Consider the following 25,784-nt stretch of genomic DNA (forward strand, 5'->3'; position numbering starts at 1 on the left):
TTTTCACTATAAGAGCACCCAGTTTTATTAAGGTCGTTGAGTGTTTGTTGCCATCATGACAATCCTAAACAAAATATTCAGTGATATTCCTTCAAATCAATACTGATAGTGTAGTTTGCGCAGACACACTGAGGTTTATCCAGTGTACAGAAGTCTGAATCATCCACATTATTTCATACGCTTCCAGAAACACGTTTACTACACGAATGTCCAGCGTTTGCTAAAAATGTTCAACTCTTTAGATGATTCCTTTCTTACAACAGCTCCAACTATGACAGCTTTTCATTACTCACCATTTCTTAATCTTACTAAATACTTGACTTGATGTCACTCTGTGGACTCTGGGGTCATGTGCAGCATGAGCAGGTCGGCCCCCCGGCGGACCACCACATTTAAGCTTTCGCTGGTCCTCACAGCATTATATATCTCCTCCGACATGTTCACCTTTACCCCATTGATCTCAATAATAACATGTCCTGGCTTCATTCCGGCTCTGCAAAACAGAAAACAGGAAATGACATCATCAATAGGATGCCTTAATCAACAGCTGATAACATCATGTTCAGAGAGCAGCACACCTGTTGGCTGGAGATCCTACAATCACACGGTGGATGAGAACTCCATGAGAAACATCAGGGAAGGACGGGTCTCGCATCCTTAGCTCTTCGATTATACTGAGGAGGGGAAAAAGAGAATTTAAAGATAATAAAAGACTCACTTCAGCGCAATTTTACCAGTTTAAGGATTGATTGATAAATAGATAAGATAGATAGATAGATTCATAGATAGATAGACTGATAGTTTGATAGATAGATCAGCATAACAATCAATATTACATTCGCTTCAACCAAAAACACCTCAACAAAACATTCATACTACTTCAGTCGCATAGAGTGTGAAAAAGGAAATGCTGTTAATTTGCAATGCATTGAATTAAAGGTGCAGTAGGTGATTGTCCTCAGAAACATTTTAGTTGTGCTGGTTGAAAGTCTCTTTACAGTCCAATAGTAATGATTAAAGTAAATGATCTAAATGTGTTTTTATGTATTTTATATTCTGGGTAAGACATAAAACTAAAAAATGTTCATCCAATTAAATATTGTCGGGTCGACATCTCCTGTAATTCCGATAAGTAGCTCAAACTGTCTGTCAGCAAATGCAGATTTCAGGCCGTGTGGCTTTGAATCACAGTCCCTCCCCGCGGTCTAAAGATAATAGGCTAAGCGGTTAGCATTTTGGCAGATCCCCTACTGCACCTTTAATTATTCACAGAACTGTTCAAATCAATACCACAACTGAACTCATGTCATTTGGGACAAAAAAAATTATATTGTTCAACTCTACATTATGATATTGTTCAACTCTACATTATGTATACAAAACTAAAACCTTAAATATCTTGAATTTTACAGGGCTCATACAGGCACAGCCTAATGAAAATCAAGGACTTTTAAGTACTTTTTTCCAGCACCTATTTTTATTTTCAAGACTGACACGCAACGTATTAAAACACCGCATAGGAATTTATATATATAAACAAATAAAAACCATTAATGATCATAATAATAATATAATTAATTAATCAATTGTATATTAATAATATATTAAACCTGCACTAATTGTGCTTGTGAAAATGTTTTTTTATACTATTACACTGCTAAAATAATACAAGTTTTAGTCAATAATACTAACATTGGGTAAAAGTACAAAGTACTCTTTTAAAAACTACTCAGAGTACTAGTTTGATACTTTTTTGGGGGGGACCTCAGATTTTCATTATGGCCCTTTTTTCAAGAAATAATAATAAATTTATTTGAATGGTTTAATTGCTTAAATCACAAAGTTACATATATAAAAATGTGCACTAACAAAGGAAGTATGGTCGATTTTTCCTTCCATGACAATTAATCTTTTTCAATAGTACTGGCAAAACTACCACATACTCTATAAGGCCATAGAGACACATTTTGTCCATTTTTTAAACAATATTTTTAAGTTTTGAAAGGTTTAATTAAAGTATATGATAAAAATATTTAAATTTAGCCTTTTATTTACATATTTTACACCATTTTTCTTATTTGCTCATTCTTGTCTTTACAATGTGGCAAATTTGTTTCTTTAATAGCTGTACAGCACATGGAAATATTATTTTACACTTGATCTTAAACTGAAATAATTTTACAAAAAAGACAAGTACACTGTCAGTAATAAAATAATAAAGCAAATGACTTTGTTTAACTCTAGGTATTTGAAATATGACAACACTGCTTTTCTTAAAGCAGTGTTTGAAGAGCCTTATTGTTTATTATGATAAATGTAACAGCAGATTGCTTTGACCTGTAATGCCTGTACAATTCAGTGATGCTTTAAGACAGATCAGAATACAGCTATAATGTATAAATCCCACAAATACCCCAAACAGAAACATTTCTAGCATAATTCTTTTGTCTTAAAAAAATATAAAAAGTCCCAACTTTGCTCAAAGTAAGGTTTACTTGACTATACAGCCAAATAAAAAGTCTGTAATCTAAATACTATTTTAGTCAAAGAGCAAAGATAAATAATTTCTACTTTAATATTGAAGAGATAGCGATTGTGTACAGTCTGAGCACACACACGAGATGATGAGAGGACTTGCAGTTAATTTGAAAAAGCCTATTTAAGAGGTCGCATATGTGTTTTTATGATTAATGTACATGACTGCGCTCTCATGTTAAAATAAAGCGCTCACGACGTTTGCAGAAATGAGTAATTGCGCAATACCTGCATTCCCACGCCAATACATTCAGAAGAGTGACAGACAAGTCAGAAGAAGAGAGCAGAGAGAAGAGAGCAAAATGTGTGTGTAGATCATTGAAATGGCAGGAAGTGTCCGCGGTTTTATTACTAACAACATCCGAAAAGCATTATTTCAATAAAACATTTGTTTTTAAGTTGTTTTTTTTCTGTCACTGCAACACAAAAAGGTCTTTGTCCCGCCCTTACATTTCAGGTAAAACTAGAAAAGGTTGACTGTGATTGGCTACTTTTCATTTCATTTAAAATCACTGCGTCGGAATTACAGTATTTTGTGCGGGTATTTTTGCATTAAATTGTCACAAAAATTCACAAACATTTTTATTTTTCGGGCGTGGAAATTGTATACAAATTCTCCTTGATAAATTAAGCACTTTTCAACAGAACAAGCTAATTTTCCAGGTATTCCAGCACTTGAATTTCTAAGAGCCAAATCTAGTGGCATATAACAAAAATCTGCAGATTCCATAATGTATGAATTTTGCTCTCCTGTAAAATTGTAATAAAAGTGTGTTTGGCACCTGGGGGTCAAAATCAACATCATCACTCCAATGTAACGCCTTTTCGATCCCGATTCTCCAAACCAAGACTCTGAAAAAAAGACCCAATAACCATCTGTCAGTGAAAAAAATGATGTCACAGACAAAAGCAAGCAGCTGTGAGATCATTCTTACTCTGTTTGTCTGCAGATCGGTCTAGGAAGAGACGGACTCTGTCTGAGGGAATAGCGAAGGAAATCCCTGCTGTCACTTTCATGGTATTAATGCCGATGACCTCACCATCCTGAAGAGTACAAACATGACACATCAGTTTATTACATAAGGCCAGAGTATGGCCAGTACAATACAATATTGATGAACATTTGAAAACAATTCACGTTCTTAATATGACAGTCATGAAGCTCTGTGTTGCTCTGAAGGTCCAGCAATCTGTAGTCAACTACTAAATGTGCACTAATAACTTTCTCCTTCACATTATTGTACATGGATTTCGTAGCGTGGTTCTAGCACACTAATTAAGGTCATATTTACACTATGTACAGTTGCCTCGAACCGGGTCAAAGCACGCTTGTCCCCCCTCATGTCTCCCCCGATGGCCCGCACTCACATTACAATCAGGCCTGGGCACGCTTACGTCATCGATGCTGCGCTGTTCAGTGAGAAGCGCTCTCGCTCAGCACGGTGGAGATTTCTCTAGTTATATTGTTTCAGTCGTTTGATATGCAGTGACATGCAGTCAATTATTTCGACCAAAAGTCCTTAGGGATGCGGTGACACAGTCAGATATATCGCCGAACAGATCCACCACTTTTGGCGCTCATAAACAATCATAAAGCCCTCGTGCTATAGGAATGAGGAGGTTTGCTAAAAGTGGGCAGCTGTCATACAGTGAGAGGTTTGCATATTTAATAAACTACGGCAGTTTGCGTTCATTGAACAGTAAGAATGATTAATTAATCCATATGAAACAGTCCCTTAAGAGTCACGTCTCGCTTTCAGTTTCAGGCTTGGGCGCGTTTTGCACTCACACTACAAGTGTACTGCGCCAAAGCCCAAGTGAGCCACACTCAGGCCCACCTCTTCCGACCGGGTCAGGGCCGGCCATGTAAACCATGCCTGCGCCTGATTCAGCGCACTCACACTTCTCAAACGATCCGGGAAATGGGCCTGGACACGGTTCGGATAGCATAGTGTGAGTACGCCCTAAATACCTAAAATTAGAATTTTCTACCACTGAATAAGGTTGCATGTCTGCGGCTATAAATACTCCTACCGCGCTTGTATTTGTCTTTGTTTGTGTTGAGTTACTTGGAATTTTTATTCTAAATGAAGACAGGAGAGTAGTTTGTGTTACACTTGTCGGTTTAACAGATAAAGCAATGATTTTGTGGACATCAGTAATCTAACTATTTGCCTTAATCTGATTAAAACAACAATATGATTAAGGTGTTTACATGAGTTGCTTTTAGAATGTTCATTTCATGATCCCGTTTTACATGTTAAAGCACATAATACGATTAACGTCATTGTGTCACCACGCTATCCCTGGGGCGTTTCATTCTAAATTTGTCGACTTTAACTGCAGTTTGGCACTTTCATTTTTATTCAAGAACATTTCATGCATGCCCCCATGACGAACGAGAAATTGGATGCGAGGAAATGCTAGAAGAGTGTAGTTTTAATGGAATTTTGGATATCGCACACCGTATGGGAGAAAAAAAAAACTCAGCAGAGAATAGTGTCAAGCAGCCGTGTGTGTGTAAAGATCATCCCGTTACAAAATGTGGTGAAAATCCTACAAGATGGTAATAGTCTGATTAAGGTGTTTACATGTTTACATTCAGAGAGCAGCATTTACAGCAGATCTTTCAGTCCATAATATTGTAGTGATATTAAAAGAGTACTGCTGACGATACTAACTACCTTTGCCATCTGAATAAACAAACAAGGAACACCGATTGCTTACTTACCAAATCCATAGAGACAGAACAATCAACGCTAACTGGAACTGCTTCTTTTTTAAAAGAAGATGATGAGGAAATCCGGATTTCACCATTTACAGATGCGAAAAGCTCTCGGGTAAAAATGTTCCTTACAAATTTCCTTAAAACATTTTTGTTGCGTGTTAAAAGACCACTGTAGTCCACAAATGTGGGTCCTTTCTCATTGCGGGAAAATGAAAACAAAACCTTTGTTGTGGCACGTTTACGAACAACACTGACGACCCATGTCTCCGAACAATTCTTCTTTTTCCACTTGTTTTATTTACGGTTAGCAACACAACGTGGCGTCTATCGGAATACTGTAACAGGTAGTTTTTGAAGCTATCATGCATATAAATAAAGTTGCACCTCATTCACAATAGAGCGCGCTGATTGGTTCGTCTTTCTCTTGAATTAATGATGAAAGCTCAAAGACGTCACATTGTACCCGCCGGTACAGACAGCCAGTCTCCATGCTGGAATTTACACAAGGAGCTCATGGCCTTGACGTAGCTTCAAAATTTCTTTTCAAACCGGAAGAACAAATTTGTTTGAAATAATGCAAAAACAACCAATTTTCCCTTTTATTGTTAAATATGTGTCTTAAGAGTGTTTTTAGCAGCGTGGAACATATATATGACTATTAACATCTCAAAAAATGTGTTTTGGTGTTTCGTGACCCTTTAAACCAAAAGGCAGAAGCAGTCAGTTGAGCAAATGTCAGCGACTCACCAGGTTTATGAGAGGCCCTCCTGCATTTCCAAACTGTAAAGCAGAATTGTGATTGAGTGATGGAATGAAATTCATTAAATGATGACATACATTTTTTTTGCATGCAACACCACTCAGTTTCCAGTGCTCTGACATCTATGGTAGCGTCCGTCTGGATGTAGTCCATGTTGGAGTTGGAGAGACCCAGTTCTTTACTGCCTCTCTGAGCAGAGCTGACGATTCCAGATGTGATGGTGTTTTTAAGAGAAAAGGGGCTCCCCATGGTAACCCCAAATTCACCTTGACGCACATCAGATGACTTGCCAAGACGCAACGTTGGTAAAGGATTCTGGGACAAGATGGAGAAAACAATGACACTATGTAAGACCATATGGTCATGTACTAGAACTGTGGTAAAAGAAAACTGAAAAATCAATTGCAAAAATGGCTTTCCAAACATAAAAGCCTCCTCTGTCACTGTTCAAGTCTCAAAATTAACCTTTTTGTTTGGTAGCACCGGTGCTCCTAACTTAAAAAATTTAGGCGCATCAGACAAAATTTAGTCGCACCAACCAATTATAAGCAACGTTACTACAAGTTTTATACAAACAGATTTATTGCATTTGAAATCAACACTAATCAAACTAAAAAGCAAAAAAAAAAAAATATATATATATGCATGCGTGAGGAAAATGTGTCAGCGAAATCCTGTTATCACAAGAAAATAGATTTTATAACATAACTGAGTGACCAAAGCATACAGGGTTCTTGCACCATTTTAAAAGTAAAATTTAATGCTTTTTAAGACCTTTTTAAGACCTCAACAAATATAATTTAAGACCCAAAAATTGTATAATTTCTTTGGAATAGGCTACTCATTTTAATGTTCTCGTTAGATTTAAATAAATTGTGCCTCGTCACAGTATGGATAACCCACAGTACCTGCTTTTTGGGTGTCTGGTGGTGAAATGAAACTGTTATAGCTGACTGTGAGGGGGCGTCTGAACTAGAGCTGTAATCAGGATATAAAAGTTAGGCCCGATAGAGCCCGAACCCGACAAGTACATTTAGATTCACAGCTTTCTAAAAGCCCGAACCCGTTTATAGCCCGACATTATCCAAATGTGCACATGCACAGCTCTTTTGTCTTTTTTCATGAATGAGTTGTTTATAAGGGTTAACATTACTTATTTATAACATAGGCTATAGGCCTAACATTAGTAACTAGTAACATTGTTAGGTCGAGCTGCAAACAATGAAGGGATTAACCTGGACCTGCTATGACAAGCTGCTGCAACGTCCCGCTGCTGCTTTCCTCCTTTCATGTGCGACTCGATGACTTTGAGCCACATGGTCCCTAACGAAAAGGTATTTTTGTAGAATTTACACATTCCCTCTTTGCCACGTCGTTAAATGTACAATTTCCCATCTTTGCATTTTGACACATCAACAATCGCATAATAACAACAGGTGCAGACCGACGTAAGCGTCTGTACTCTGTAGCTGACCTACCGTAATAAGCTAATAAATCACGGAGACTGTCATTTCTCTCCTGTTTTACAAGTGCTAAATTAATCAACTATTAGATGTTTAACGGTGGACCACTGTGCTTCCCTATCGTCATTAAGCACACCGGCTGAATATTTAATACCTACAGCCACTTTACGCTAAAATTTAAGACAATTTAAGACCTTAATTTCCCTGATTTTAATTTAAGACATTTTAAGACTTTTAAAGCACCCGGGGGAACCCTGGCATACACAGACCGCTGTGCTGTTCTCACGGGTGGTGTCCGATATTGCACTGATGCTTTTGACATGTACTGTACCCTATTATATGCATACATCATGTTAATAGCTATACCGGTCTTCATGAGTAGCGATAATAGTTTTCTCGGCTCAAGCCCGTTTGCCATGGTGTACGTGGTGTTACATTTTACATATAGCTGCCACTTGCACGGCGGGCATCTGGCGATTATATGAAGGATTAAACAGAAGCTCTCGTGCTAGATGTGGCAAACAGTTACCTGTAAATTCCATCCCACAGACTTTTCATAGCGGACTTGAAGCCAATGGAAGTCTTTTATCCACTCTTTGAAAAGTGTAGATGGTGGATTAACATTCAGCACATGATCACTAGTAAGATGTGTCATTATTTGTAACTTTAGATGACAGTTTCTAAAACAAACTCTGTCAGTGTTATCTTAATTCTCATATTCAGCGCTTTATAATTTTTCGCAATAGTAGCTCTCCCTGTCATCCCAAGCCAGAAGGCATTGACTGAGTGATTGACAGCTGATATTAACCAATCCATTCACGCTCTGTTCTAGAGCAATGGCCCAATAAGAAGAGCTCAAAGGCGGGGCAAGTATTACGGACTTAGCTTTGTTTACTGCAGCAAGTTGACATGACAACTGTTGTAAACCATTCCTAAGAACTATGTTTCGCATTTCAAGAGCAGAGATGCATTCTGCGTGAATGTCCTCCAAATCCGCGCATGTGGTGAACATTTTGCAGTAAAAACTGGTCGCACACATCAATTTTATGCACTCGCAAAAATGCTTCAAAATATATTTTGAGGTCGCATAGATAAAATTTCGGGCGCATAAGTGACCGAAATGGTCGCAATTTCGAGCCCTGCTGTTGATTTAACTAAAAATGTTGACAATAATTATTCTTTAGTTGCTGTAATATTACTGTGTTTAAAAATCTGATGATACAAAATCAAATGTCACTAAGGTTATCACAATTTCGAGTTTATTTCCATATTTGTATGCGGCCGTTCCTCCTGAAATATTACAGTGTGTATGTAGCCTAAATACAGTATAATCAGATTAATGGGTTAACACCAGGGCTTGACATTAACACCCACCAACCGCAGGTAGACTTCGGCTGTGGCGGATTAGACAGCCACTCCCACTATCCGCTTTGGCTAGTCGAAAATCATTTTTAAATTGTATTTTTTTTAAAAGCAGGGTTCGACAATAAGGATGAACCTCTAGAAATGAGAAGCAGCCCGACAAAAACAACTGTGTTCACGCAAGCAAAAGAAAGCAGATGAATACAGAATGTTATGTGATGCACGCAAGTTTTAAAAAGCGTGCACGCTCTCATTTCCATGCGTGAAGCAACCTTGACTGGAAACACAATGCTGCGATCGGTTCTGTTTGAAATAGACTAGACAAGAAGTGATACACATCCACCATTTTCAAGAGCTCGAGATTTTTAAAAAAGAAGGTATTTTATGTATGCAGCAGCAGTTGCAGCTTTAGCTTTAAACAATCTTTAAACAGATTATTAATGGGGCTAACGTTAAAGGGCCATGAAACCCCTTCGTTTCAGCAGTGTGTTTTCACACCTCTACTTTGGAAAAAGTCAGAAAAGTGGGCGTGTCCAGCTCTGTTTAGGGGGGAGTGTCGGAGGAAGAAAAGAGGCTTGGTGTGGGAGTGTCTATTTTGGCGCGCTGAATTTCAGAGTCAAAACACACAACCACAGCGAACAATGTGACTGTGTTTACACGGACATCTGTAGTCGAATTATTTGCCAAATTATTAAATGGTGGACTTTAACTGCAGTTTGGCTCTTTCATTCAGGGAATTCATTCATGTCCCTCCCGACAAACGTGATATTTGATTCGAGGAGCTGCTCTAAGCGTGTATTTTTCAAGCAATGTTTGATACTGCACGGCGAATGAGAGAAAAAAAAACAGCATTTCCCGGAAACTTAGATGCACACGACAGGTAGTGTCAGAAAGCCAAAGAGCACTGGTCGCTCACTTACCAAATCTGTAGAGACGGGACAATCACCAGCAACTAGAGCCGCGTCTTTATTTAGAGGAGACCACAAGCGAATCCGGATCTCTGCGTTTGCAGATGAGAACAGCTCTCAGGTAAACAATAATCCTCCTTAGACACGTAAGTTATTGTTGTCGCGCGTCGCATACACCGTTAATCCACAAGTGACGCCAGCTGAGCTCTCACAGAGAGAAAATGAAAACAAAACTTAACTGCAGCAAACTATAAAACCAACACTTCACGCTTGTTTTGCCAATACAACGTGGCGTCTCTGCCGTCTACACTCTGACAGTAATGAATATAATATATAAGTTGCACAATAGAGCGCGCTGATGGGTTTGAACCAAGCCTTACTCATGCATTAATGCAACACACTGTAAGACGTAATAAGACACACTCTGGCACAGACGCCCAGTCTGCACGCTTGAATACAACGCTATTATGTCATGACCGTGACGCAGCTTCAAAAATTAGTTTCAAACAGGAAGTACGAATTTGCTTGAAATAACGCAAAAACAACCAATTTACACTTTTAGTGAAATATAGGTGTCCTAATAGTGTTTTTAGCAGTGTGGGACACATATACGACTGTCAACAGCTCAAAAAATGTGTTTTGGTGTTTCGTGACCCTTTAACTGTGTGCGTTTGATCATCCTTTCATTATTGCACACGGTATGTTTTTCACCTGCTTTCGTTTTGTTAAAATGATTTAATTATCATTCTTTTCAGTAACATTGATTAAACAGATTAACTTTTATGCAAAGTTTACTGCTGATCTGAGACCTTTAGCTACACTGTAAAAAATTGCTGTTAAAAAACGGTCAGATTCTACGGTAAAATAATGTTTTTTCACTAAAACAGTAATATTCTGTTAAAAACAGTGCATTCTGGGTAACATTTTTGTTTTCGAGAAAGTAACCAACTGCAGAAAACTGTGAGCGAACAGAGTTCAGATTCGATGTTTTGAAGTCTGTGTTTGAAATCACGCTTTGTGTCCTTGTTCACTATTTCATACACTAGTTAACTAATATAGTTCACCTGACAGAGTTAATGAACACTAATGAGTGAATTCAGACACTGATGAACACCTGCTGTTAATAATCACAATTACTGAAGAAAATAAACAAGAAACACAAACAGTGACTTGAGTTACAACATTAAATAAAATCAAATAAAATAAAACAGCTTCAGTCTCAGCAGAGGATCATTAAACAACTCCACAAACAACAGCAGACACACTTATTACTGACTGATTTGACTTCCATACTATTCTCATTGAGATCCAACAGAAATTAAGGTGTTTTTCGTGTCACCGTAATGGAGTGAGGGGCTGGTTTAGTTGGGCTCTTCACCCTTAAACTTATTAATTCAGACTCTCCAATTACTATAATAAGGAGTTAACAAAATGCTTGTATTATAGCAATCAAGTTGGAAAGTCAATAAATAGAGAAATCTATTTGTCTGAAATTAGTTCTGATAAATGTTTTGTTATAAATCTGGAAGAAGGGCCTCATGCAATAGATTTTATGCTTAGTTGCAGGTATTAATTTAATTAATGAGAAGTGGAAACAGAAAAGATACCTCCGAAATTACTTAACAGTTAAGAAATAACATACAAAAACAGTTCAGTTATGACACATACAAACTCAGACCTCATAAATCTGACCTTGTATCTCAACAATGGTAACATCTCAAATGTTTCATGCTGCAATGCATGCTGGGAGTGGCACGGTACAAATATCCCAGCATGCATTGTGGTATAAATAAATGTTGTATAATGGTCTAACAGTTTTCTTTTTTTGTGTTTGATTCTGCTGTTGTTTATGTTTAGACTTTCAGTTGCCTGTTTGTGAGTTAAACTGTTAATTTTGTTAGTTGTCACCATTATTGAGGTTCATAAGCTGATTATTGATGTCTCTTTGAGTGCGATTTACACCATAGAGCAGTGTTATTGTCCAAGATATTCTTAAAAACTTCCAGAAATCATTGCCATATATAGATATATAATATAAAACAATAGATTTAACATTGAATAGGAGCAGTAAATTTTCTTATACTAAATGAGAACAGACTCTGCCATTTAATAGCAACATGAACATCACCAGATCTTATTTAGGTTTTTGGCTGGCTTGCCTCAACAAAGGAGCTTTTTAAACAAAGTTCTTAACAATTGCAGCAGCCAAGATATATAAATGTTAAAAATGACAGGGCTAAGAGCCCAACTAAAGCAAACTCTGTTCTCCATGATGGTGACGTAAAACGTTAACTTTTTCCTAAGAAGAACTTTAGTAGATGTTATACAAAAATACATGTAGTAAGTAATAAGTGAAGCTGGTGATGATGTTTGTAGAGTTGTTTAATCATCCGCTGATCATTTAAATGATTAAATCATTTGTTGTTCTTCAGGTTATTTCATTATAAAGCTGTGACTAAAGTTTTGTATGTTCTGTTCTTGTTTTCTCCCTTCAGTATTTCTTCATTTATTCATTGTTAATCCTCAATTATCATTTAATTAGTCAGTTAATTAATGAATTTACTTCAGCTTTGCTACATGTTTCTTGAACACTCAGTAGTGTGGACACTTCAATAAAAACTGAAGTATATGCTCTGGGGTTTAAAGGGTTAAATGTGTGAGAGGTAAAAACACAGTGTAAAATGTATTTTAACAGTAATATACTGTTAATTTAAACTACGGAAGTAGACTGTAAAAAAAACAGTAGATTGCTGGCAACCACAGCTGCCAGTAGTTTACTGTTAAATAAAGGAAAAAAACAGTATTTTACTGTAAAACCTGAAGCTAATTTCTTCTGTGTGTCACCGTTGTGGAGGAGAGAAGAGCCAGTGTATGAGTTAAAGATGAACAGTGAACTGCTGATGTTGTTCTGCATGTTTCTCTATTTAAAGATAGCGGCTGTTTAGTTGCTGATGCAGTCAGAATCTCTCTGGTAGTTCCAGATTTACATGTATGTGTGCTGTTGTGAAAAATAAGACATTAGAGTTAAACCGAACTTTTCTAATTAACTAAAATAAGTTATCATTATAAGTATACTTCTAAGCATGTATAGCACAATACTTCATAAACTCATTCAGCAGTTGACCAATTTGAGGCAGTTGCTTTCAGTGAGCAAAATGAGTTCCCTTGAGTATTGTGTAAATCAATGTAGTCCATGTATTTTTACAGCAACATACTGTAAAATAACAGTACATTGCTGGCAACTGCAGCTGCCAGTATTTTACTGTTTTTAACGGGACAATTTTTAACAGTGTAGGACAGACTGCTTTGCATAGTTTTAGACAGGCTCCATGACAATCATTATTATTTAAGTTTTATTTAATAAAAAGTGTGTGCATATTATAACATATATTTTGCTGGTTTTTGAATTTTTCTAATTATAAAATTTTTAGAAAAAAAATTGGTACAACCTTAATGTTGAGCCCTGAAATAATAACCAATTACAATGCAACACCATGAAACCACTACCGCTCATACTCATTTAGCAAAGTCATACACAACACATCTAAATCAAGTAATTTTGCAAATATATTTTCCCAAAAACAAAAGTGAAAATGGCGAGTGGCTAGTAAAGTTGAAAAACTACTAGCCATATAGGCTGGTGATCAAAAAAGTTAATGTAGAGCCATTAAAAACATTAAAATCATATTGACCTCACACTTTTAAAGTACTAACCGTGATACATTTTTGATTCGTTAAGCTCAATTCTTAAATGAACAAAGTTCAAAAAGAAATTACTCATTTGATAGAGACATTTTACTAAAAATGTAAATTAATAAAATAAAATGAGTCCTTGCTCTTACCATATAAAACTATGACTCATTAAAAATAGGAATGCACCGATACCATTTTTTATAAACGATTTGATTTCGATCCCAAAATTCTGAGTGTCGACCAATACACATCCGATCCCGATACTGTGCCGGTTTTTCTTTTAAGCATAATATAGTTTCTATGGTGATATAAACTCAAACAATATATCTTGCTTAGTAAAAATAAAAGACCTATAGGCAACTGTATATGACAGACGACACAATCTAACTGAAAACATGATGCTTGCTGTAAACCAGGCTACATTATTTGAGCATTCGTAATGACACTGATCTGTTGTGGTCCAGCTTATGTTTCTTTTTAATAGTAAGATTTTTCTTTGAACTCTGCAACAGCCAACCACTATTGACCCTAATCAAAACACAAACTGGTCTGTTAAATAAACTATTGATATAAATAAAATTACAGTCAAATATTCACAGTTTCAGAGTAACCTATATGAGGCTAAATAATTTTCTGTTAATGACAATCAATATTGTGCCTGTCAGTTTCACTTTTATTAATTTAATCAACAACTTTGACCACAATGAGCCAGGCTTACAAACTATCCTAAAAGTATTCCCCTAGGAAGAATAAATTCAGTCGGATAATTCTACAGAGCGGCACACGTCACATCAGCCGGTGTGTGAATGAAGTGCTTGATGCATTACTGAGACAGCGCACAGTCCTCCGCTATCTGCAGACACTTCCAATCCAAAACAGCAGTAAAAAGGGAAGAAATCAGTGCGTTAAGGATCTGTCCAATGTATTATTGAGCCTTTTCTAGTTTTAAATTTCAGGTAGGCCTACTTTGTGTGTGAAGAGCAGGTAATAACCCACTCAGTGTTGCGAATGCGATCTGCTGATCTAACAGCTACATGATTTAGAAACAGAAATGAACTCGTCATTTCAGGTTGAAATGAACCAATATAATATATATTATATTATAATAAATTAATATAATGTAATATAATAAATTTATATTTATTTAAATTAACAGGGACAAATAGTGTTGGAGAAAGTTTTTCATGTTGTCATGAACGTGACACGCAGTTTGAATTGTAAATAAACTGAGAATGATTGACAGGCACAGCGGAGGGAAGCGCGGAACTGAACATGAATTTAACCATGTGAATATTGATCTGTACTTCACATTAAACTATAGAATGGCTTCAAAACATTTGGGATACAGTAGGCCTACAAGACAACTTTCTACTGTCTTATAAAAGGCTACCTTTCTGGCTTTTGTTTGCTTATAAAATACACAGAATATAGAGCACCTGCAAGATGGGATTTGCAGTAAAAATATGCAGTATCGAACCAATATCCAATCCAAGTATCAGGATCGGTGCAGCCCTAATTAAAAAATGTAATATCCCCAAAAGATTACACATGTTAACAGTACAACCTCAAAGCTCCATCTGTACCTTAACATTGATTTTGATGGTGGCGATGTCTGCAGCCTGGTCTACATCCTGAACTGTGGCGCTGTAAGTCTCACCATTGGTCAGTTTGACACGAACACCACGCTTGTTGACCACATGGGCATTTGTCACTATCAGGCCATCACTACTTATTATAAAGCCAGAGCCATTCGAGATGGGTCCCTCACGGAGAGAAATGTTGTACTTTGATAGTCATTGGCTGCTAATATGATTTCGCTATTTAGAGTTTGCAAATAATTCATTTATGAAATTATATTATTAAGGGGAAAGTCTGAATCTGCGAATATAAAACCAACTTTACTTCTATAAAATATGCTGATAATACAACAGTAAATACTGTACATCTATTTGTTTCTCAATATAGTATCGTTACTTTTAATACAAAATGTGTCACATGTTTAGTTGCTACCTAAATTAAAGATTTGTTTCCATTTTTATCAAACCATTTGGTAAGTTTTTTAAATCTTTGTTTATAATATTTTTGAGCAGATTGGGGTCTGTCATGGGTCAGACATTTTGTAATACAATATTTAGTATTGGGATACAGGCATTTGTCTATGTATTAAATGTCTTTTTCCCCATTTCATGTTGCCTAAATATTGTTTTGTATAAATAAATCCAGAGGATGAAACAAAATGCACAGCAACAACCAGAGTGAGCCAGAAGAAAGCAGCAGAAGTTATGACGAGAATGACAACCATGAACAACAGAGTGTTTTCCTTCTTTCACCAGCTAACTGAGAACTTGGATATTAGGTGAGACACTCTCAATAGTTGTGTCAGCATTCAGTCTGTTTTAGTTTATTAAGAATACCTAAAACAAATTGTCTATTCTGTCCTGCAGTGAATCACCCCATCACAAATGCTACAATGTTTTCGTAAAACCTTGTTGGGGAAAAAATAAACAGGACATTCTGGTTAGTTATCTTTTAAACATGGTAGTGAGCTGGTTATGAGCAGGAGCCAGTTGCTCAGTACCAGCTGAAAACTAGCCCAACCCAGCTGCCATGCTTCAAAATAACTAACCAGTATATGATTTATTTTTTTAAACAAGCTTCCTCTATGCTTATGTTAGTCTGTTTTCCTTATCCAGAGGTCTCCATAATCCTGGACTGGGCTAAATCCTGACCAGATGCTGTGGTGGTCATGGAGGAGTGGAGAGTGAGAGACTGATTCCTGAAAGACACACGTGATCGATGAGTTTCCGCATTGATCCAGTGGGCCAGCCTGACCACCTGCCGTTAACCTTTCAAGCCTCCGGTGCCTAGACTGCGGCTTTGCATAAGTTTGGCTAGAGGAGAACTGCTCGGGGCCAACTGAGCCTGGTTTCTCTCGAGCTTTTATTCTACACTTTTGTCAGTTGGTGAAGTTTGTTCCATGCCACTGTCACCACTGGCTCGCTCGGCTTTGATTGGTGGATCGGTGGATTTGCTCTTCAGTGTTTGGACTTTCAGCAGTGACATTTACAACTTCAACTCTGAAAACTGGACTGAAGCAGCTTCAATTTACAAGAACTTCTATGTTAAGCTGCTTTGACATCATTGATCTACATTGAAAAAGTGCAATAGAAATAAAGATGAATTGCATTTGAACATGTGAATTCAGACATTGTTGAGCATTTGACACCAGAATTTGTAATATTTTAAAGTTGGGTTGTTTCTGATTCGGCTAATGGTTACAAATATTTATTTTTCCAACAATCTGCAATTCAGACGTTTAAATTATTATTGTACGTATTATTGTATGTTGTGCTTTGTGTGATTTATTAATTTTTAATCTGTTGATTTTAATGCTTAATGTAATTTTCATACATTTTCCTTAAATGCTTTAAGCATCATCAATGTTTTAAAGAATGGAATATTTTATAATTGTGTCTGGTTTAATGTCAGTAGTACTAAGTACAATTGTTTTTATTCTCTCTCAACAATATGCAGGTCAGACACTTAAATTAGTTTTGTACATGTATGTTCATGTGCTTTGTCGTTTTCAATGTTTTTTTCTTAAAATAAGATCATTTGAATGTTTGAAATGTAGTGTTTTTACACTGTTTTCTTAAATGTTTTAAGCATCTCCAATGTTTTAAATAAAGAGTGTTTATTTTGTTAATATTTTGTAATCGTGTCTTTTTTATGTCAATAGTACTAAAATAATATTCATAAAATTACGTTATAAAATATATAGGACAAAATTAAAAGGTTTAGAGTAGGTAACTGTTTACTTAGCTTTTACAGTAATTAACCATTTTTAGACACTATGGTAACATACTGTAAACTGATTTACGGTTGTATACTGTAAATCTCAAATACAGTAACTTATTCGCAACAGTGTTGCCAGTAAGTTAGTGTAAAAACCCTTTGAAATGTCTAAAACCTGGTTTATACTTCTGCATCAAGTGACCGGCGTAACCAACGGCGCATGCAACACGCGTAGCTGTGCATTTATACCTCTGCGCGCTGTCTCTGTTGTTAATGTGTTAATGTGTTAATGTGTCTCTGTGTCGAGTTTCTTCGCCTGTGTTTTGTTCTTTCTGAACGCTTCCGGGATGTACAAGTGGCTCAAACTCGCTCATTTTGAGGCAGGAACCGGCGGACGTGCAACAACTTTAACTATGAGGTAAACACAAAACAAAACTTTCCATCAGGAGCTCCTTCGCGGGACTCCACACTTGTAAACAATCGCTCCATTGGGCTTGCGCCGCTCTCAGTCCCGCCCAGACTCGTCAGCACTACCAAGCTGACCAATCAAAGAGCTTGCGCTACGTGTCGTTGCGACGTGTAGTTACATTTTTTGAGAAGTGCACGTCAGCAACGCCGATGGCCACGGCGTAGGGCTATGCGTCAGCGCCGTAGCATACGCGTGCGCTTGACGCAGAAGTATAAATCAGCCTTAACAGTGTACAAGACAACTTTCTACTGTCTTATAAAAGGCTACCTTTCTGGCTTTTGTTTATAAATTACACAGAATATAGAGCACGAGCAAAATGGGATTTGGATGGGTACCAGCTGGCTGATAACCGATCCAGCAAAAATATGCAGTATTGAACCGATATCCAATCCAAGTATTAAGATCGATGCATCCCTAATTAAAAAATTAAATGACCCAAAAAGATTACATATGTTAACAGTACAACCTCAAAGCTCCATCTGTACCTTAACATTGATTTTGATGGTGGCGATGTCTGCAGCCTGGTCTACATCCTGAACTGTGGCGTTGTAAGTCTCACCATTGGTCAGTTTGACACGAACACCATGCTTGTTGACCACATGGGCATTTGTCACTATCAGGCCATCCCTAAAGCCAGAGCCATTCGAGATGGGAACCTCACGGCCAGAAAAGGGGTGTCTGAAAAGAAAGAGTGTAAAATTAGTCACAATTCCCAAACACAACTGAAACTAAAACCATCTGGTCATCTTAAAATAGAAACAAGTGATCCAAAAAGTCTCTATAGAGAAAATCAACATAAAACACCCTGCTGAAAAAAACAATCCTGTTGTGCGCGCGCATGTAAAGGTAACTGGGTGAACAAGTCAAACAAAGTATATACACAAGAGAACATAAAAATATACAACAATTCAAAAAAATGAAGCAAGAATAATAAAGATTTAAATAAAACATATAATAGATAGATAGTACAATAATAATAATGATAGTAATAATGTCAGTGAAAATGACAACAGCATTATTAATAACAACAACAACTACAACTACCACTTATGATTACTTAACATTCAGAAATTAAACTGAATTAACAAAAAATATTGTAAATATATGTGTAGTGTTAAAACATTGTTGGGTTTTACAACCCTGCGAAATGTGAGAATGTTTTAACAATAGAAATGATAAAAAAGTAAAGAATTCGGTTAACTTGATTGTTTTTATAAATGTAAGTGAGTTGAACATAAAACAGTCAAGTTGCCCCCAATAAACTTAAGAATTGAGTTGCTTCAACACGTTAAATAAGTATTTTATAAATGTCTGATAACAATAATTTTGTTAATAATAATGACATTTGGGGAAAAGGGTTTGGTTCTATTTTTATAGTAATTAAATGTTTATAATTTAAAATGTTTATAATAATTAGATGTTTTGCCGCCTTGTTTTTGAGTTGTGCAATGCAAAAAGACCCTCTTATAGCAAGATTAGGGAAGCACTGAAATGAAGCTTGTTGATTGAAACGGAAAATTCTAGATGCATTTGGCTGAAAACTGACACTGAAAAGGCTTTTTAATAATTGGAAATTATTTTAATAAATAAAAAAATTATAGTTTTATATCAAATGATAAAGTAATTTGGCGACGCAGTAGGTAGTGCTGTCACCACACAGCAAGAAAGTTGCTGGTTCGAGCCTCGGCTGAGTCAGTTGGCATTTCTGTGTGGAGTTTGCATGTTCTCCCTGCGTTCGCGTGGGTTTTCTCCGAGTGCTATAGTTTCCCCCACAGTCCAAAGACATGCGGTACAGGTGAATTGGGTAGGCTAAATTGTCCGTAGTGTATGAGTGTGAATGAGTATGTATGTATGTTTCCCAGAGATGGGTTGCAGCTGGGAGGGCATCCGCTGCGTAAAAACATATGCTGGATAAGTTGGCGGTTCATTCCGCTGTGGTGACCCCAGATTAATAAAAGGACTGAGCCGAAAAGAAAATAAACGAATGAATGAATAAAGTATTTTTGTGAGGCTTTTAAATTAAACTCAATAACTTAAATTAACAGTGAAATTAATAGTAAAAATAAAAATGATTCCATCATTTACTCACCCTCTGCATATTTGAAATCGTTATGAGTTTCTTTCTTCTGTTAAACACAAAAGAAGACATTTTCAATAATGCTGAAAACCTCTAGCTATTGACTTCTATTGCAGGAAAAATAACTACTATGGAAGTCAATGTTCAGGTTTTCAGCATTATTAAAAATATCTTCTTTTGTGTTCAACAGAGTCAAAATAAACTCATCAGAAATGATGACAGAAGTTTCCTTTTTGGGTAAACCACACAACTACTTGCAAATATGCTCATGTTACATTCCCTCGAGTTAGACAGTTCAGTTTATTCTTCTTTTTTTTTAAAGAGCCTCTATTATGGGTTTTTGAGAATGACCTTCCATGTATTGTGTAACACAGCTCTAAGTGAAGTGAATTATTCAGCTAAGACTTAAATCTGCAAGTGCGCAGTGTTTAAAACTGTTGCTTCATTTATAAAAGAGTCAACTCACAGTGCTTCAAATGAATTGTCTTGATAACGAGTCTTTAGCCGTGCCGGCGTGACCAGGAAATGGAACTTAAGCCCCGCTCAGGGCCGGATTAACCAATGGGCCTTATAGGCACAGGCCCAGTGGCCCAAGCGCACTTGGGGCCCCTGCAAGGGGGGAGAAGAAAAAGACAATTACGGGGTGTTTTTTTAGGCTAACTGCAAATAGCGCACCTAGTTGGAATAAGCTATTCACGCTTTATGCCCATCGATGCTTGATTGACAGAGACAACATGAGTAAAGAGCAGGGCCAGACGGAATCTGCGGACGTTTTTTGCTATTTCTGTGGAGCATTTTGGTAAAAATCTGCGGATTTCTGTGCAATTATTTTGGGAGTATCCAGCGGAGTATCATAACTTACACCTTAATATATTAAATAAAAAGTAATAAATTACTGAATAAAAACTGAATAAATTCAGATTTAGACATTTACTCAAGTAAATAAACAGAATTAATGATAGGCTAAAAATCTGCAGAAATCTGCGGAATTCTGCGGAAAATCTGAGAAAAATCTGTGGAATTCTGTGCGCGCAGATTCCGTGTGGGCCTAGAAGAGCTATGCAGCATCACAGCCTGAGTGGCGTACCTCGTAATGTGCACAGCAACATCTTTTGACGCGATTGATTATCAACCCGGTTCGAATCCACCATCTGCTGAACTTTTGCTACTTTTTCTCTCCCCATTACATATCAGATTAGAAATATATTTATTTTTAACAGGAAGGAAACATTTTTAATAAATAATGCAAATGTGATATAAAGTCAAGTGCCTCGTGGGTATTTAATAATGTTTAGCCTTAATAAAGGTGCCTCCTTTTCTGTAAAAACTATATTGCTCAGACAACTGTATTTCATCTGAGCAAAATAATCACATATAACTATTATTATTATGTTTAAATTGTCTTTTTTTCTTTAACTTAACAGAATGCTGTAATTGGTCAAGCGCGGAAACATCAGTTTTGAAATAACCCGCACTAAACTGAGCGGACTGTAGTGTAACGTTAGTATTAATCATGGATCAAAAATGAGTGGACAAGTGGATTTAGCAAACACGAGAAAAAGAGGAGAGGAGGCATCTTTATTGAGGCATTTTCCATACACACCTTCTTCAAACAGACCCATGATCAGGAGAATGAGGGTATAGAAGAAGACGTTATGGTAACGTTAGATCAGTAAGCTAGCATTAACCAGGCGGAGGAGGCTAACGGCAGCGCAGCGCGGACTGGATTCACCGTGAGACAAACAGATAGAAAAAGGAGAGAGAGAGGGAGAGAGAAAGGCCCCGAAGAGGAGAGAGACCGGAGAGGAGAAGAGGTATAGTGTGTGTGATTTTCGGATACTTTTAGGTTTATAATCAAGTTGATCTATGCTGTTTGCCAACTCTTCATCACGAGAAGAGTAGAGAGAATACAGAGAGAGGAAGAGAGAGACAGTAAATCATTAATAAGTGTGTGTATTATTAAAGACTCAGATTCATAGAACTGGATTGGAGAGGCATTGTGTGATATAGCCTATGCCATGCAAACAATGTGCTCTATCAGTTTGTAAAAGCTCTACATTAAAAATACCCTTAAAAGTTATATATATATATATAGTACTGTTTCAGTGAACTTGTACAAGTAGACTAAAAAAACATTCATTTTATTAGTATTTTTATTCAATGCTTTGAAAAATAAGTTAAATCTTTGTAAATACATATGTACTATATATCATTTATTTAAATATGTGGGCAACAAATTATAGATTCATTTTATTTAAAAAATATTATATTATTATTATTATTTTTTAAATTCAACTATAGGGGTACGGCCAGGTAGGGGGCCTTACAAGATAATGTGCCCAGGGGCCCCTGAGTTCTTAATCCGGGCCTGGCCCCGCCTATTTGTTGCACGCGCAATCCCGGGAAAATTAAAAAAACCCAGCCCCGCCCACAAACACAGTAGCAAAGAAAAAGAAGAAGGACACTGTAGCAGACGCCAGTTGAATCATGTCGCAAAGACGCTGTGCTCTGAAGTGTGAGGGGAAAGTTAGTGTTATTTTCTCTACTCAAAGATGAAACAGTGAAGAGTCAGTGGTTGAGGTTTATTTTGGCAAAAATACCTCAACATTACAGCCCAGGCTTGTGCTGTGTTCCTGTCATTTTTCTGATGAGTGCTTTAGATCAGAAAAGTCTGTTGACGTATGGGACTTTGTCAGAGCTCGACAGGAACTTTACAGTACACAGTTTATGGATCAGTTTCTTCCTCTATTTCACAAGTGTAAGTATGTGCAATTAAAATGGTTGCCTCTTTGTTTTCTCTACAAATTATGTATTTAATTGTTTTTTGCTACTTATAACCGCTTGTAGTGCATCTGGTTAACTCTTTATATTCTCATATCACGTCTAATGCCATGATGAAAATGCAACGCGTGCCGCTTTGTTTATGGATTTAAATGCGTTTGCATATAAATGCACAATCTACTGGCACTTGTCGTTGCTATGGCCATCATCAGTTTCCGGGATAAATAACAAAACGGAAGGGTGGCGGGAGATGGGTCTGAAATTACAGGAGACTCCCGAAAAAAAAACGTGAGTGTTGGCAGGTATACTCACACATACACTCTGCACTCTGACTACTTCAATATTGTTGATAAGCCATGGTGGGCATTTCTCTCCGTCTCACGCTGAACGCTGTTGACCAATCACAACAGAGTACAATAGGACCAATCAGTGTAGATTAGCATCGCATTAGGGAGGGGTGTAAGAACAAATTAACTGTTAAATAATCATAAGCGAGTCGCTGGCATAATTTGATAAAAATAAATGCATATTTTAAGACAATGAAAGTGTACTTTGCCCTTGAATGCACATCAGCCTGTTGTTGGAGACCCCCCCCCCCCCCCAAAAACAAAACAAAATATGACCCTTTTTAATGTATAATAGGGGCTCTTTAAATCCATTCAGACAAACTCCGGGTCTGACAGAAGAACTTTTAGCTTAGCTTAGCATAGATCCTTGAATCAGATTAGACCATTAGCATCTCGCTCAAAAAATTCCTAAGAGTTTTTAAAGTAAAACTTGACTCTTGTGTAGTTAAAGTATGCACCAAGACTGATGGAAATGAATAGCTGCTATGTTCCAACTTGACATGGCTAGTAACTATACCTATACGCCTCTCGGGAAGTATACATGGGCATTCTGTTTGAATGGGTAAATCAAATTCTTCAAAACTGCTTGCCAAGATTACGATTACATTACATACTATGAATAACCAATAAAATTAAACAGTAACTGTCCTTTTTGTTTAATTTATAAATGTCTATATCACACAATATCTGCAAAAACTCACATCTAGTCCAAGCCCCTCCCCTGGAGAATTGTCATTCTATACTGATCGCTGATTGGCTAATGTACTAAAAGGTGGGGCTTCATTTGCCATAATGACTGCTTCACTTTTCCCATTCAAAAGTATACGAGTGACACGTCATGTGTATTCTATAATCTTTGCTATACTCTCATTCTGGAGTAATAATCAAAGATTTTGGACTATTTGTTAGACCCAGAGATCAGCTGAACGGATTAAAATGACCAAACTCAACAGTTTAACTCTGAGTAACTTGAAAAATGAGCCTATTTGCCAGAAAGTCTTACTTTAAATACGTCATAATTAATATAAAACAAAAAAAAAAGTATATTGTTTGCTTTCATAACTTAAATTACAGTCAATGTAACTGCATAGAGACTCAAAATGTGTGTGTGTGTGTGTGTGTGTGTGTGTGTGTTTTATAATCAGTGAGGGACCACTGACTTCTCAAAATATCACAAGAACGCAAGCATGTTTGGAGTAAATGACGACAGAATTTTCACTTCTGGCCTTTTAATGATTCCTCTCTCTACAGCATATCTCCAAATTAATCAAAAATCAACCCTGAAACCTGTTTCCTAAAAACATCAGAAAATTTACAAGTACAAAAAGAACATTTTTGTGATTTTTTTATTATTTTTATTATTTATTATTAAATATATTGCAGGGATAGTAGTACCTGTGTAATATTTTGAAATGAATTTCTTCTACCTGATTTGGGCGTAAAAATGTATTGTTGACCAAATATCATCGATAAATGGGAAAGAAAAATATTGTTTCCATTTCAAAATGGCTTTCGGGAAACATGTTCCACCAATGCGTAAAGCACTTTGAGAGTGCAGGAAACGTGCTATATAATGTAAGGAATTATTATTATTAATTACTATTTATTCATTTCTATTTGAAACACTTTCATGAGTCCATTTAGCCAATAAGACAAAAACATAGTTTTACTAAAGTAAGCTTACATTTATCCACACAAAATAAACCTGACTGTATTATTGTAGTAAAGCCGTGGTTAATTGTGTTAAATATGCCATTTCAGCCAGCAGAATGGCATTTCAAACTGTGGCCTAACAAAAATATAGAAAAGAAATATCGAGTTTCTGTAATATAAAACAAAATAATTCCTCTCACTGTATAGTTCCTAAAGTTATCTAGACAGAAACAAATGTATGTTAATATTAACAGAAACACTCAAATAGCAATTAATCTGACTGATGTTAACGTTAAAGGTTTGATCGAGCTTTTAAGTAAAACAATAGATTAAAGTTACAGTACCGTTAATATAAGATTAATATTTACGTTACATTAAGTTGCATCAATGTTAGCATTAGCATCAAATGCTAATTAGCGCTACTATAGCCTGTGACATACAGTAATAAACGTTAGATCTATTTACACTGACTTAAATATTCATTTGTTTAATTTTTAATTGTTTATTTTATTTAGGTTATTTTTTCTTTTTAATTCGCATTTTTCACTTAGTGAAGGCGGGGACTGTTGACTAAGTAGTAGCTCTAAATTAGTTGACTGCAATGCTGTGATGGTGTTAGCATGTAGCATGTTCACACATAAAATAAGTACAGTTCGCAATTAAAACCATTTCCTACCTTTTGTTGTAACTTAATAAAATCTACTGCAATTAATGTCAATAAAGATGTTTAATCCACAATAATTTGATCATTATTCCTACCTGTTAGCGTTCACATAGGTTCGGTCCTTATTTAGGCTAGAGTGGGTTATTTTTTGTGAATGAATCTGTGGATTTAAATAAATTGTGAGAGTCGATTCATCCTTGACCTATTCATAAACACAACAGTTGCTTTGTTGCTGAATAAATGTCATATTCAAGACAGTGTCCTACCACCACCTACTGGCGGTTTCAGGTAATACATGGATAACTTCATTTTGTTGCATATTTTTCTTTTTAATTTATTATTTGAAGCATTATTCATTTAAAAAAGAATTCACAACAATAACGAATTTATATAATCATGATATATAAAATATAATATAAATGATCATAATAATACTGTTAAAAATGATAAATAATTGATAACGAAAATATAAAATAACTGAAATGAGCTACTCAAAATAAATGAATCACACACACACACACACACACACACACACACACACACTCGCAC

General features: G+C 36.3%; 1 protein-coding gene across 3 annotated transcripts; it reads right to left on the reverse strand.

The window, feature by feature from the left end:
- On the reverse strand, window positions 1-25,445 carry LOC110438948 (serine protease HTRA2, mitochondrial-like). Of its 3 annotated transcripts, XM_073920661.1 has the most exons (10): window positions 25,331-25,445; window positions 22,884-22,961; window positions 20,257-20,399; window positions 18,199-18,391; window positions 6,144-6,338; window positions 6,011-6,043; window positions 3,471-3,579; window positions 3,318-3,387; window positions 579-674; window positions 1-493 (listed from the first exon to the last, which is right to left on the reverse strand). In XM_073920661.1, the coding sequence occupies exons 5-10, from the start codon at window positions 6,270-6,272 to the stop codon at window positions 328-330; spliced, it is 603 nt and encodes a 200-aa protein (XP_073776762.1). In that variant the 5' UTR covers window positions 6,273-6,338; window positions 18,199-18,391; window positions 20,257-20,399; window positions 22,884-22,961; window positions 25,331-25,445; the 3' UTR covers window positions 1-327. The 3 variants fall into 3 exon arrangements, with proteins under 3 accessions (XP_073776762.1, XP_073776763.1, XP_073776760.1); XM_073920662.1 differs by lacking the exon at window positions 22,884-22,961; XM_073920659.1 differs by lacking the exons at window positions 20,257-20,399; window positions 22,884-22,961.
- Between the last annotated feature and the right edge of the window lie 339 nt (window positions 25,446-25,784).

Source organism: Danio rerio, chromosome 13 (assembly GCF_049306965.1).
Source record: "Danio rerio strain Tuebingen ecotype United States chromosome 13, GRCz12tu, whole genome shotgun sequence".
In the NCBI taxonomy this organism is placed as follows: domain Eukaryota; kingdom Metazoa; phylum Chordata; class Actinopteri; order Cypriniformes; family Danionidae; genus Danio; species Danio rerio.

Bases quoted from the DNA above. Each gene is read 5' to 3' on its own strand.
- LOC110438948 (XM_073920659.1), bottom strand. From the start codon at position 6,272: ATGGGGAGCCCCTTTTCTCTTAAAAACACCATCACATCTGGAATCGTC. The intron at 3,388-3,470 runs GTAAGAATGATC...TCTTTTTTTCAG, and splicing joins CCGATCTGCAGACAAACAGA to AGTCTTGGTTTGGAGAATCG. The intron at 675-3,317 runs GTGCCAAACACA...TCCCCTCCTCAG, and splicing joins ATGTTGATTTTGACCCCCAG to TATAATCGAAGAGCTAAGGA.